The 13,779-nt window shown below is 49.1% G+C and overlaps 1 protein-coding gene across 2 annotated transcripts in view; it reads right to left on the reverse strand.

Annotated features, from left to right (window-relative positions):
* The window catches only part of SNX13 (sorting nexin 13), a 125,570-nt gene that overhangs the window by 53,862 nt on the left and 57,929 nt on the right, over positions 1-13,779 (reverse strand). For both annotated transcript variants that reach the window (XM_043966043.1, XM_043966041.1), the window contains exons 6-9: positions 11,902-12,023; positions 11,720-11,821; positions 8,897-8,985; positions 1,722-1,805 (exon numbers count right to left, since the gene is read on the reverse strand). In XM_043966043.1, the coding sequence (XP_043821978.1) occupies positions 1,722-1,805; positions 8,897-8,985; positions 11,720-11,821; positions 11,902-12,023 (397 nt within the window). The remainder of the gene's footprint in view (positions 1-1,721; positions 1,806-8,896; positions 8,986-11,719; positions 11,822-11,901; positions 12,024-13,779) is intronic.

Below are 13,779 nucleotides of genomic sequence, written 5' to 3' on the forward strand. Positions count from 1 at the left end.
CAAGCCCCTCTGGCGAGCTTCTTCGCAAGTTTTCTAAAGAACACTAGGCTTTTCCAGTTACGTACGGACAGTCTCAGTGCTGTTGGGGGGGGGGGTGGTTTGTTTGTGTCTTAGGGGAAGAAGGTAGAGTAAGTAAAAACAGGTAACAGGAATGTCATGAAAGCCTAAGAAAAGAGCCTCACTCATCTAGTTTGGATAAGAACTAGGACAGACTTTGGAGAAGTAGCCATTCCAGACAAGCTCAGCAGAGACCCCGGCTTCTTAGTGGCCCTATCGCTCTGGGATGACAATGTGCCCAGGCGTGTGTTCACTCTCCCCAAAGCTATTAACATGAGGGATGCTCATGCCAGAGCTGCTGGCATTGACTGGCAAAGCAAAGCTCCCTCCTCCCAGCCATCACAAACAGCCAGAATGATGAGAGGAAGAAAGAAAGCTGCAGGAGCCTTTAATTAGCTGGCATGGAGTTGGGAGGGCAGAGCCCTCAGCAAAGGCTTCAGAGCCCTCTGAGGAGCGAGATTTTCCAAAGTATCGAAAAGCACTGCAGGGACAAAATGGTATTTCCTCCTTCCTGTTGGTATACAGGTTTCCAATCCAATCTGTGAGGATTTTTGTTGGGGCTCTTCTTTGCTCAGGAATATGGGTTTGATTTTAGGATAGAAGTCACGTGAAAAAAATGGCATCCCTTTGTACTGTCACCATACCAAGAATGATCACTTTTAAGAATATGTCAATTGTGCAGTGGGCAGCAGTGGTATGCTAAGTAGACTATTTAGTTTTATATATATTGTTAGTCCTTCAAATAATTGTTTTCAGCATGAGACACAGGTTTCAATGACCCTGACTTCTATAGGCAATCACATGAAATACTAAATTTGGGTGCTACCATTACTGGAAAAGAAATATGGTCAAATGTGCTAGAGGTACAGCTGCCTCTGAACCAAAAGCATCCATTTTTATTGCTGGAAACATAATGCCTCGTGGTCACATGAATAGAGGAATTTGGAGAATTAGCGACTGGCCTGAGATCACACTGCAAGTGAGAGGCAGGAGGCCCCTGAATACAAATTACTATATCAATTTCACTCTAAGATGTCCCAAAGATGCTGAGCCACCTCTCCTCAGAGCCCACACAAGTAGGCCATGAGGGCCAGGGGCTGGGCCCCCTTTCTCTACAGCATCAGTGCCATGGCGGTTTCTCAGTCACTCTTGGAAGCTGGTCACCAGCAGGAGACAAGAGGTGCAACCCATGCCAGTGGAGCAAGCGCCCCATACAGGTGAATCCTCAGCCTGGGGCAGATCCTCAATGTGCTCTGCTCAGCCCATGAGGAGGGGTCAAGCTAACCTGCATGCACTGAAGGCCCACAACACTCCCTATGAGGGAGGAAAGTCTTTCATCATCACGTCTGGCCCAACATGGAAACACTGGCCTGGAGTGATACCAAGAGAACTGACTGCATATCGGGAAGGCTGTTCAGGGAAGGGTGTGATGACATGAGCTCTGAGGCCCCTGCCAGTGCCGACAGGGGATAGAATCATTACCTAATAAAGACATTTTGGCACAGTCATATGTAAAGCTGATCCATCAGCTTCACAAAGACAATTTTCTTTGGATTTCACTTGTTCCAATTAAACCACACCTACTTTAATAAGCAACCACAAAATTTCAAATTATGTTTTTGAAATATATTAATCTGAAGTTTAAAAAGACTTAGAGCCCTTACCATCCATACGACGTACTGATTAATATAATCAGGATCACTGAGTTGGTTTATTAATGGAAGAAGAATCCCACGTGCAAGGATTTCCTGAAAACAAACAAAGATGTAAATCACCTACTTGTCACGTGTACAATACATTTAGTAACAAAAATTCTGCCAGGAACTCAAAAACTGATCTACAAAGGGTCAAACAGGATAAAACTTACAAACAGCGTGCAAGAAAGGATTTGAGAACTATGACTATGGATTCTAGTAAGTGATGCTCTTGCTCGGCTCGGCTCCCCACCAACTCCTGAATGCCAAACTGGCCCCTTAAGCCAGAACACCTAAAGCATGCTCAGGGCCCTGCCTCCCAAGGATAGTTTCCTGAACATCTCCTTCTAAGCAACATTTACTGTCTATACCAAGGGTTTTCAAACTGTGATCTAGGGACCATCAGGGATCTAAGAGCCTTTCAGTGGGTTCATGAAACCAAAACTATGTTCGAAATATAGTTCCATAATTAATACAGTAAATGCCTATAGATAGACCCCCCCCCAATAAACAAAAGTCTTTGAAGGGGTATGGGGAGGAAGGGTGGGCTTTTCTGAGAATCCTCTGGCACTCTCATTACTGCCTTCCACGACTTCTCAGCCAGCTCCAGGAGAGCAGAGACCATGCCCTCATTCCACCAGTGTCTTCAGAGCCACAAGAGTCTCCAACCCTCAGAACCAAAGGCACTGCCACTATCTGCTGGGACTAGGCCAACAGAGAGGTACAGCATTGGGGGGGGGGGGGCGCTGCACAGATTCTCTCTGTGAAAGGCTGGGTGCAAACGATGACAAGGGGTGGGGGGACCTGACTGTGAAAACCACAGAAGTGCCAGCAGAAAGGATGGGCATAAGCCTTCTTCCTCAGCACGTGGGAGAGAGAAGGAAGACCAGGGGGCCGTGTTCTATTCTGGACGTCCCATTTCAGAAAGAACACTGTGAGGGAAAAACTGTGTTGTTTCAGAGGTGACACAAAGTGACGGCCAGACCACAGACAGATCAGTGGAAGGAGCTGTGGATGCTGAGCTTAGACAAGCCTGTCTCAGGGGCAGAACCAGAAATAAGGGCTAAAAGTTACAGAAATGGAGATGCCAGGCTGATGCTTGGAAAACATCCTCCCAAAGACATCTGTCCTCCACTGGACAGAGCTGCCGCAGTGGGGCACAGATGGCGGATGGGTGCCCCCTGTGCCCTCCCTGGAGGGAAGAAGCCAGCCCCTACCACCCAGCGAAGGGCCTGTAGACAGGCCAGCAAGAGGGAGCCCCTGGCCCCAGAAGAGACTTGAGTCTCAGACAACAGCACAGCCCACAGTCTCTGCAATGGACTGTTGGTGTCCACGTTCCTTTGTCATGTGGCAGATTCAATCAGAAACAGCAAAGATGTGAGTCAAGAAAAGGCTGGAGGACCCCTCATCGGGAAGCTCTAAGGGGATCCTCTCCAGGCCTTAGACGACTAGAGGGTCAGCTCCTCGAAAGCAGGGACGGTTTCGATTCTGTCTCTGTATTCCCAGGGTTCAGCACGGTGCCGGGAACACAGTAAGCACTTGATGTTCACTGGGCTCAGCATTCCTGCAGAGCCGAGAATCCCCGGCTTTGTCTTTCTTCTGTCCCTGGGCTCCTTTCCTAAATACACCAGATGACAGGAGCTCTAAAGTCTGGTGCCTGGAGGCCTCCAAGGAGGGCCTCTGCTCCCGCTCCAAAGCGGCTGCCCCCAGAGCTGACAGAAGGGCCTTCACTGGAGGCTGCCCCCAGCCCTCGGGTCCTAAGCAGAGTCACCGAGGCTGAGTCTGACTGCTTCCATACCTCCTTGCAGAGACTCAGCTCCCCTCCTCTTCCCCCACCCCCTACTCTTCAGTGGAACCCTTGGCAGGCAGCCCCGGCTCTCCTTGCTTTACACTGTAAGAATACGTGCCCTTACTACATGCCGAAGAGCTCACTGACACCAGGCCCTGCGAGCTAGGTAATCCGCACAGCAAAAACGGGGCAATCCTCGGAGGGAGAAGGGATCTGCAACGTGACTGAAAGGTTCTATTCACAGTTAGGATTAACAAAAGGTTCCGGCTGAAGACTTGAATCATCACATACTATGTGCCAGGCACTGTGCACTCTGGGGACACAAAGAAGGGCAAAACCAAGCCCTGACCTCAGGGAGCTCCCAATCTAGTGGAGAAGACAATCTGCCGAGGCTGTAAAAACAAGACCGATTCTGAGCTGTCCTGGGGGCAGGGGAACCTCTCGGCTCTGCTCGTCTCTGCTCGTCTCTGCTCGTCTCTGCTCGTCTCTGCTCTGCTCGTCTCTGCTCTGCTCGTCTCTGCTCTGCTCGTCTCTGCTCTGCTCGTCTCTGCTCGTCTCTGCTCGTCTCTGCTCGTCTCTGCTCTGCTCGTCTCTGCTCGTCTCTGCTCTGCTCGTCTCTGCTCTGCTCGTCTCTGCTCGTCTCTGCTCTGCTCGTCTCTGCTCGTCTCTGCTCGTCTCTGCTCTGCTCGTCTCTGCTCGTCTCTGCTCTGCTCGTCTCTGCTCTGCTCGTCTCTGCTCGTCTCTGCTCTGCTCTGCTCGTCTCTGCTCGTCTCTGCTCTGCTCGTCTCTGCTCTGCTCTGGGAAGTCTCTGCTCTGCTCTGCTCTGGGAAGTCTCTGCTCTGCTCGTCTCTGCTCTGCTCGTCTCTGCTCTGCTCCTCTCTGCTCTGCTCCGCTCTGCTCTGCTCTGCTCTGCTCTGCTCGTCTCTGCTCGTCTCTGCTCTGCTCGTCTCTGCTCGTCTCTGCTCTGCTCGTCTCTGCTCGTCTCTGCTCTGCTCGTCTCTGCTCTGCTCTGCTCTGCTCGTCTCTGCTCGTCTCTGCTCTGCTCGTCTCTGCTCGTCTCTGCTCTGCTCGTCTCTGCTCGTCTCTGCTCTGGGAAGTCTCTGCTCTGCTCTGCTCTGCTCTGGGAAGTCTCTGCTCTGCTCGTCTCTGCTCTGCTCGTCTCTGCTCTGCTCGTCTCTGCTCTGCTCCTCTCTGCTCTGCTCCTCTCTGCTCTGCTCTGCTCTGCTCTGCTCTGCTCTGCTCGTCTCTGCTCGTCTCTGCTCTGCTCGTCTCTGCTCGTCTCTGCTCTGCTCGTCTCTGCTCGTCTCTGCTCGTCTCTGCTCTGCTCTGCTCGTCTCTGCTCTGCTCTGCTCGTCTCTGCTCTGCTCGTCTCTGCTCTGCTCCTCTCTGCTCTGCTCTGCTCTGCTCTGCTCTGCTCTGCTCTGCTCTGCTCTGCTCTGCTCGTCTCTGCTCGTCTCTGCTCTGCTCGTCTCTGCTCGTCTCTGCTCGTCTCTGCTCTGCTCGTCTCTGCTCGTCTCTGCTCTGCTCGTCTCTGCTCGTCTCTGCTCTGCTCTGCTCGTCTCTGCTCTGCTCTGCTCGTCTCTGCTCTGCTCGTCTCTGCTCTGCTCTGCTCGTCTCTGCTCTGCTCGTCTCTGCTCTGCTCCTCTCTGCTCTGCTCTGCTCTGCTCTGCTCGTCTCTGCTCGTCTCTGCTCTGCTCGTCTCTGCTCGTCTCTGCTCTGCTCGTCTCTGCTCTGCTCTGCTCTGCTCTGCTCTGCTCTGCTCTGCTCTGCTCGTCTCTGCTCGTCTCTGCTCTGCTCTGCTCGTCTCTGCTCTGCTCGTCTCTGCTCTGCTCTGCTCGTCTCTGCTCGTCTCTGCTCTGCTCTGGGAAGTCTCTGCTCTGCTCGTCTCTGCTCTGCTCTGCTCGTCTCTGCTCGTCTCTGCTCTGCTCGTCTCTGCTCTGCTCTGCTCGTCTCTGCTCTGCTCGTCTCTGCTCGTCTCTGCTCGTCTCTGCTCTGCTCTGGGAAGTCTCTGCTCTGCTCTGCTCTGCTCTGCTCGTCTCTGCTCTGCTCGTCTCTGCTCGTCTCTGCTCTGCTCTGCTCGTCTCTGCTCTGCTCGTCTCTGCTCGTCTCTGCTCTGCTCTGCTCGTCTCTGCTCGTCTCTGCTCTGCTCTGCTCGTCTCTGCTCTGCTCTGCTCTGGGAAGTCTCTGCTCTGCTCATCTCTGCTCTGCTCTGCTCTGCTCTGGGAAGTCTCTGCTCTGCTCGTCTCTGCTCTGCTCTGGGAAGTCTCTGCTCTGCTCGTCTCTGCTCGGCTCTGCTCGTCTCTGCTCTGCTCGTCTCTGCTCGTCTCTGCTCGGCTCTGCTCGTCTCTGCTCTGCTCTGCTCTGCTCGTCTCTGCTCTGCTCGTCTCTGCTCGTCTCTGCTCTGCTCGTCTCTGCTCGTCTCTGCTCTGCTCGTCTCTGCTCGTCTCTGCTCTGCTCGTCTCTGCTCGTCTCTGCTCTGCTCGTCTCTGCTCTGCTCGTCTCTGCTCTGCTCGTCTCTGCTCGTCTCTGCTCTGCTCTGCTCGTCTCTGCTCGTCTCTGCTCTGCTCGTCTCTGCTCGTCTCTGCTCTGCTCTGGGAAGTCTCTGCTCTGCTCTGCTCTGGGAAGTCTCTGCTCTGCTCGTCTCTGCTCGTCTCTGCTCTGCTCGTCTCTGCTCGTCTCTGCTCTGCTCTGCTCGTCTCTGCTCTGCTCGTCTCTGCTCTGCTCTGCTCGTCTCTGCTCGTCTCTGCTCTGCTCTGCTCGTCTCTGCTCTGCTCGTCTCTGCTCTGCTCTGCTCGTCTCTGCTCGTCTCTGCTCTGCTCTGGGAAGTCTCTGCTCTGCTCGTCTCTGCTCTGCTCTGCTCATCTCCGCTCGTCTCTGCTCTGCTCGTCTCTGCTCTGCTCTGCTCGTCTCTGCTCGTCTCTGCTCTGCTCTGGGAAGTCTCTGCTCTGCTCTGCTCTGGGAAGTCTCTGCTCTGCTCTGCTCGTCTCTGCTCTGCTCTGCTCTGGGAAGTCTCTGCTCTGCTCATCTCTGCTCTGCTCTGCTCTGCTCTGCTCTGGGAAGTCTCTGCTCTGCTCGTCTCTGCTCTGCTCTGGGAAGTCTCTGCTCTGCTCGTCTCTGCTCGTCTCTGCTCGTCTCTGCTCTGCTCTGCTCTGCTCTGGGAAGTCTCTGCTCTGCTCTGCTCTGGGAAGTCTCTGCTCTGCTCTGCTCGTCTCTGCTCTGCTCTGCTCTGCTCGTCTCTGCTCTGCTCGTCTCTGCTCTGCTCTGGGAAGTCTCTGCTCTGGGAAGTCTCTGCTCTGCTCTGCTCGTCTCTGCTCGTCTCTGCTCTGCTCTGGGAAGTCTCTGCTCTGCTCTGCTCTGGGAAGTCTCTACTCTGCTCTGCTCTGCTCGTCTCTGCTCTGCTCATCTCTGCTCTGCTCTGCTCGTCTCTGCTCTGCTCTGCTCGTCTCTGCTCGTCTCTGCTCTGCTCTGCTCTGCTCGTCTCTGCTCTGCTCTGGGAAGTCTCTTTCCCGATTTCATGAGGGCCCCTGAGCTGGATGAGAAAACGGAACGCCGGCGTGGAGTTTTAGATGAAAAAGGGCCAATCAAGAGCAATTTTCAAAAGGTAAATTAAAGCATGGCAGTGTTATTTTAAGTGGTACCTTAAGAGGACACCTGACAGACTCGAAACAACAAGGGTGGTGACGATGATGATGTGGAATGTCACTTGGGAAGGTGGAGACAAAGGACACTTAGCTACTCTTGGGAAAACTTTCACTTGGAATTTAAAATACAAATATGTTCTTTTAAGGAACTCTCAGAAGCTTTACTGACTTATTACTGTGATTCTGAAGGAAAAGAGGTTACAAAGTTCTAGACGTCAATGACAATTCTCCAATCTGGAAAGTAACTTGGAAACATGCATCACAAGGGATAAAAATATTCAGCATTTTAAGTTCCACCCTTGATAATATATCCACAGTAGCAGCATTTACACCAAAAATGGGAAATCATTCAAATGCCCACTGGGGTATAGACTGAAGTACTATCTGTAGATTTAAATTGGCAACTGTAGGAAATAAGTTGGTGCACAGAAAGTAGAGTCTAATTTTAAATTAAAAGCAGAAGGAAATAGTAATGGGAATGCTGATGACAAATAAGTACACGTGTGCCTGCCCGTACATACGTGGATGTCTACAAACCGAGATAATCACTGGAGAGAATGGAAGGATAGCCTGAACCTTCCACGTGTTCTGGTTTGGATAAAGCTAGTGATCATAGTAAGGCACTGGAGGAATTCAATCCAACAAATACATCAAAGTCCCATGTAATGAATCTGAGAGCCTGGGGCAGATACACAGAAGTCTTCTCGCTCCAGGAACCCAATTCTGCTGCAGACTCTTTAGAGCAGGAAGAGGCTGACAGTGTTAGTAGAGGCAGATTTACACATAAAAAGCAACACTGGGGGGCAGCTAGGTGGCACAGTGGATAGAGCACCAGCCCTGGAGTCAGGAGGACCTGAGTTCAAATCCGGCCTCAGATATTTGACACTTACTAGCTGTGTGACCCTGGGCAAGTCACTTAACCCCAATTGCCTCACCAAAAAAAAAAAAAAAAAAAAAAAAAGCAACACTGAAGGAAGTTCTGGGAAAGCCAAACGTGGCACTGAAATGGTCAGTGTGATGGGTGAGCACAAGAAGCATAGCCAGAGGCTCCATTTTCAGCCAACATGGCGTGTTTCCAGGGGCTGCCCCTGAACCCTTCCCAGGTCAACATGCCCAGTCCTAGCTGCCTAGCTCCCTGTAGCCACCCTGGGCTTCCCTCACTTGGCTCTGATCAGAACAATGTGGGCACAGATTAAGGACATTAACACGCCTGAGTGCCCGGGAGGGCCAGCAGGATGGCAAAGACACAGGAGTCCAAGATGTGTCACCATCCCTAAAGGAACTGGGGCTATGGACCTTAGAGACAGAAGCCTCTGAAGGCCCACAGGCATCAAGGATGGGAAGAGCCAGCATGTCCAAGAGAGACTGTGCAGTGCGGTGCCTGAGGGCAGAGAGTGGAGAAGAGGAGAACGGGAGCCCGTCCGGGGGCACAGGAAGTTTTCCCACGAGTGAGGCCGGCCTAGAGTGGGAGCTGGCTGCTCACTTGTGAGCTATAGGGCAGTGAGGACCCCTTCCACAAAGGGCTGGACTGGAAGGCGGCTATGATTTGGTGACTCTCTTTCTTGAGTGAGATGACGGGCCTGGAAGCCTTCTACTGATAGCACGTAACTGAAGGGGGCTGCAAAGGGAGTAGCTCTAGTCTCCTTTTCTACGCTATCTACTAAGCCAGCTCCCCTCCACAGCCTCATTCAGCCAAATGAGAAGTTGCTGCTTACCCTGACAAAGTATCGCATGATCTTGTTCTGGAAGTCTCCAGGAGGTAGTAACAGATACAGTAAAACCTCACACAGATCCCTAAGGAACCCTAGAAGGCAGAGAAAAAACATCAGTCACCCCGCTGCAGCAGCAGCAAATCGAGCTTCCGAGACCCACGGCTCTCACTGTTGTAAAATGCACAGTGCAGGGTAGGAGACTTTCCATTCCAGAAGTCTCCTGGCCTATTTAAATGGCACGTTCCTGATCCTTTTACTATTTATTATTGATACAGACTCTTCCTGCCCTTTAAACATTCATTTGTGGGTGGGCTATACGGATTAAACACATATCTTCTCTCATAAGAAAACCTCTCCCATTTCTAACTGTAACAGCTTGTGACTCTGGTGACAAGCACACACCAGTACAGATACACAAAGTATCCACTTCTCAACTGTTCTCCAGATAAGATTCTAGGCATTAATCATCCTGGGACAAGCTGAATTCTTTCATTTTCACCATGAATGCACTGAATGCTATGTAGAATTTAAATGATGAAAGACTTAGTTTTCTCCCAAAGAAGAGTTCATATCCTTGACTATCTGACTTCTTGTATCATAGTCTAATAATATAATAAGCACAAACAAATACCAGTCTTTTTAATGTAAGGAGGAACATGAAAGAAATTTTAAGAAAAAGCTATAAACTAAGTACCGGGGAAAAAAAAACCTGGACATTTTTTTCCTATTCCTTTTCTTGGTGAATAACGAACTGCAAAGGAAAATGCTCAATTTTGTGAGCTTCTCCTCTGTTTAGCAGAATGCACTTTATACACACGGCTCCCCCTCACTATGGGGTCAGAGGAAGATGCCGATAAAGGTTGCATCTCATAGCAATGCAGGGGCACAGATTCGGAGCTGTGTGATGAAACCACCGAGTCCAACTTCCTTCGTTATCATTTCCTCAGAATGAACTCCCAATCAAGATGCACATGGTAAAGGCAGAGCAGACAAAAGGTCTGTAGGAGAGTCTGACTTGCAACAGCACCACGTCAAAAGTGCCCACAGTCAAATGGCTCTGCATTATCCCCCTCCTCTCAAAACCTTTAGGGAAAAATAACAGATTCAAGCGGCCTCAGCAATCATTTCAGTTCTGCTTTTCAATCAGTGTGTCTGGGCACAAGAACCAATTTTGCAAGCAAAGGTCCAATTAAGTAGAAATTTCTTTAAAAAAACTTGACTGATCAACAAGCCGCCTTTACACACAGGCATCACGTTCAGAAAACCAACAAGGTCCCATTCCTGAAAAGAACTAAAGGACGACTTATCGCCAGCACAAGACTCGTCCCTCTTTCAGAGAGCAGTCTTCTTGTCCCCCTAGAATTTCTTGACAGCAAAGATGGGGCAAAAGCCTTAAAATGAAAGGTTTACACACTGATAATACTGAAAATTCAAATCAAGAGCTAAATACCTCAACTTGTATGTCAATGTTCAGTTTCTAAAAGTGTGCTGAATATTTCACTTTCCAGGAAATATCTACTATATAAAAGAAGCCAGGTCATATAAGGCAAAGCCCACTGAACACTGAATAAGCTATTAAGCTACTATACAGGCTTTTGCTTTAAACTTTTAAAATAAGAATAAACGTAACGAGAGTATAAGCATGATGATCATAAAAATATTTCTGTAATACTTTCCAATTTGTAAGGCTCTACATACATTATCTCCTTTGAGTGTGAAAACAACCTGAGGCAGATAGCAGGAGGTGAGACTGAGGCCTCCCCCAACAACATCTATGACTCGCCTGTAGACATCCCCTTGCCAGGGTCAGTGGTGGGCTGTGAAACTCTCTACCCACTGAGCCATGCTGCCTGGCAGGAAACGTACAGGCGTTTAACCTCATATCCTAAAAACAAATTGTATTAATTCTTTCCCAAAGTGTAAAAATGAAAAAATAGGTGTTACTTCTAAATCCTGGCTAACACATTCAACAATCCTAATAACTGAGAGACAAAAAAGAATGATGCTGTTCCCTCTTCCATATGGATCAGTTACAGTCAAAGGACAATGAGAGTAATTATAACCTATCAGTGATTTCTAAACTCAATTTCAGATCTTGTTTGAAACTGGTAAGTCCATAAGTCCTCATACAGGAGCTGGGCAGAGAACTGGGAACCTTTAAAGGCTTTGTCTCTTCTGCCACGCTACCAACAAGAAGGCAAATGACAAAAAAGGTGGCGTCCAGAGGGAAAAAAGAGGCCCGGGGCCCCCTCCCCAAGCAGCCTAAGACCCTGAACAACCCAGAGTAAACCAGAACCACCTGAAGCAATCGCTGACCGTTGGGAAATGTCACCACTGTGGGACAGAGCCCAGGGAAGGTGGGCAGCCAGTCTGGCACATATCTGCCACAGAGCCAAGGCTCTTAGGTCACTCCCTTCCATAGTTGCATACAAACACTCACCCCCCATACCCCCCACCCTGCCCCAATGAGTACTGCCCCAGTTTTACAGAATAGAGGATATTCCTCCAAGATTGGATTACTTTTCCAATGAAATGCATAAAATGAAAATACTATCCAGTCATCTCATCTATGCCACCTTCTTAAAGCAAGAGTCCTTTATCAAGTGCATACTCTAAGGCTCAGGCAATGGCTAGAAGGCTGACTCAGAGCCCAGGGCCCCTGGTGTGAATCCAGCCACTCCTTCTACTTGGGAGCTGTGACCATGGGTGAGTCATTGTCCTTCAGCTCCAATGCTGAGCTCCCGCCTTTCTGGCTAACTCTGCTTTCCCCAGCTCAAGCTCAGATCATGCACTGCCCTCAGGAGGACCAGAATGAGAAAAAGACACCTTCTTCTTCTTTGGGAGAGGTGCAGACCAGATCGCGACAAGTGTCCTTCTCCATCTCGACTTCAACTTCAAAGAAGGTCTCTACGAGGTCTTCAGCCGAACCTGCGGAAAGGAAACGGTTGGGAGAGCTGAGGTGTGAGGGAGCACTGCCGCTCCCTGGGGGTCTGCAGGACAAGCGCTACCTTTTGCCTGCTCGTCCTTTTCTGTGGTCTTCTGCTGGGCTTTTCTAAACACGCGCAGATGGGTACCAAAATCATCCACGATGCGCGTAGTGAAATAAGGCTGCCAGTCGATCTCCTTCGACCTAATGACAAACACACGAGAGAACGCAGACATCACCAACTCTGTATTCTGGATGGAGGATTTGAAATGACTGCTGGGACCTAGAGCACAGATGTGTGAATAAACACATTCATAAGGAGAGCGATTTTTTAGCTGTTATTGGGGGAGGGGGGGATCTTTGATATCACTATTTCACCAGATTTTGTGATCAATGCAATTATTATTTTCACACATTTCTTTTTTTCTTTTTTTTTTTTAGGAGGCAATTGGGGTTAAGTGACTTGCCCAGGGTCACACAGCTACTAAGTGTTAAGTGTCTGAGGCTGGATTTGAACTCAGGTCCTCCTGACTCCAGGGCCGGTGCTCTATCCACTGCGCCACCTAGCCGCCCCAACTGTTGCTTATAGGAGCAGGTCAACCATTCTCTCTGGGCCTCAGTGTCCTCATACGTAAATGGAGGTGGTGGGCCAAGAAAATGTCGTAGGACCCTTTCAGCTCCACTTGCTATGCCAAAACTCCTTCACTATGTCCTCCAAAAAAATAAAATAAGGGAAAGCTTCTCTAGTACAAGGCATCAGATAAAAAAGAAAGTTTGCGACTGTTAAAATAAGTGATATTTCGGGGCAGCTAGGTGGCGCAGTGGACAGAGCACTGGCCCTGGAGTTAGGAGTACCTGAGTTCAAATCCAGCCTCAGACACTTACTAGCTGTGTGACCCTGGGCAAGTCACTTAACCCCAATTGCCTCACTAAAAAAAATAATAAAATTAATAAAAATTAAAAAGTGACATTTCTTTTTTGTCTAGTATGAATCTACATTTGTTTGTGGAAGAACCAGTCTGGTCCTAGGCATTTTTTTTTTATTTTTTTTTTTGCTCTTGTTTTCTGTTTGATCTGTGCAACTAACTCCATAATGTGGAAAACTCTCTGTCCTGAAAAAGGCCTGAGGCACCTAAAAGAAGCCAAGTGACTCGTCTGTGGTCACACAAGGAATTAACGATCAGAGACAAAACTTCAACCCAGAGCATTATATTTCCAAAGAGCCTATGATGGCCTCTCAGAGGCATGAACTCAGGGGAAAAAATGCAAAATGCCAAATGTCTACTAGACAGAATCAAAGGAGCATTGTCACAAATGCCCCAGTTAGGCCATGATCCAAAAGCAATCTCCTTTTGTCTCTACAATTAATTCTAGAACAATGAAATAGAATCACTTTCTCAATAATGTTTAGCTTATAGTAAGTCAATCAATAGGCATTTATTAAAATTAAAAACTCCTTAAAACATTGATGTACACACTGGTAAAAGATGAGATGGTAACAACAATCTGATGGATGGAAGGCAGGAAAAGGGGCACCACAAGGAATGGGACTGGACTGGACATCAAAAGATCTGCCTCTGAATTCAGACCTAGGGCTAGTTTTCTCATATGAAAAATCTGACTCGAATTACGAGCTAAGTCTCTTCTAGTTCTAAGGCCTAAGATCCTATGAAACTCAAGTAAAGAAAGGATTCCTGTACAATCCCCCAAGCAGACGATCAACAAGTAAAGGATGATGTGCCAGCTCCTGTCATCTGCCCTGTTTCTTTAAGTGTGGATTTTTAAGCTGGAAGAGGGGGAAGGAGTAATAGGAGTGACCAGATTCCAGCAGAGGGCACTGAGAGGCAACCCAAGGAGACTACAAGTCCGAGCTTATCTCTGATCTCAGCAAGGCATGCAGGAAGAGACATGTAACAAAGACATAAGAATCACTAGTCTTTTATTGAAAGGAGGATGGAAC

This window comes from Dromiciops gliroides, chromosome 5 (genome assembly GCF_019393635.1).
Source record: "Dromiciops gliroides isolate mDroGli1 chromosome 5, mDroGli1.pri, whole genome shotgun sequence".
Taxonomy (NCBI): Eukaryota; Metazoa; Chordata; class Mammalia; order Microbiotheria; family Microbiotheriidae; genus Dromiciops; species Dromiciops gliroides.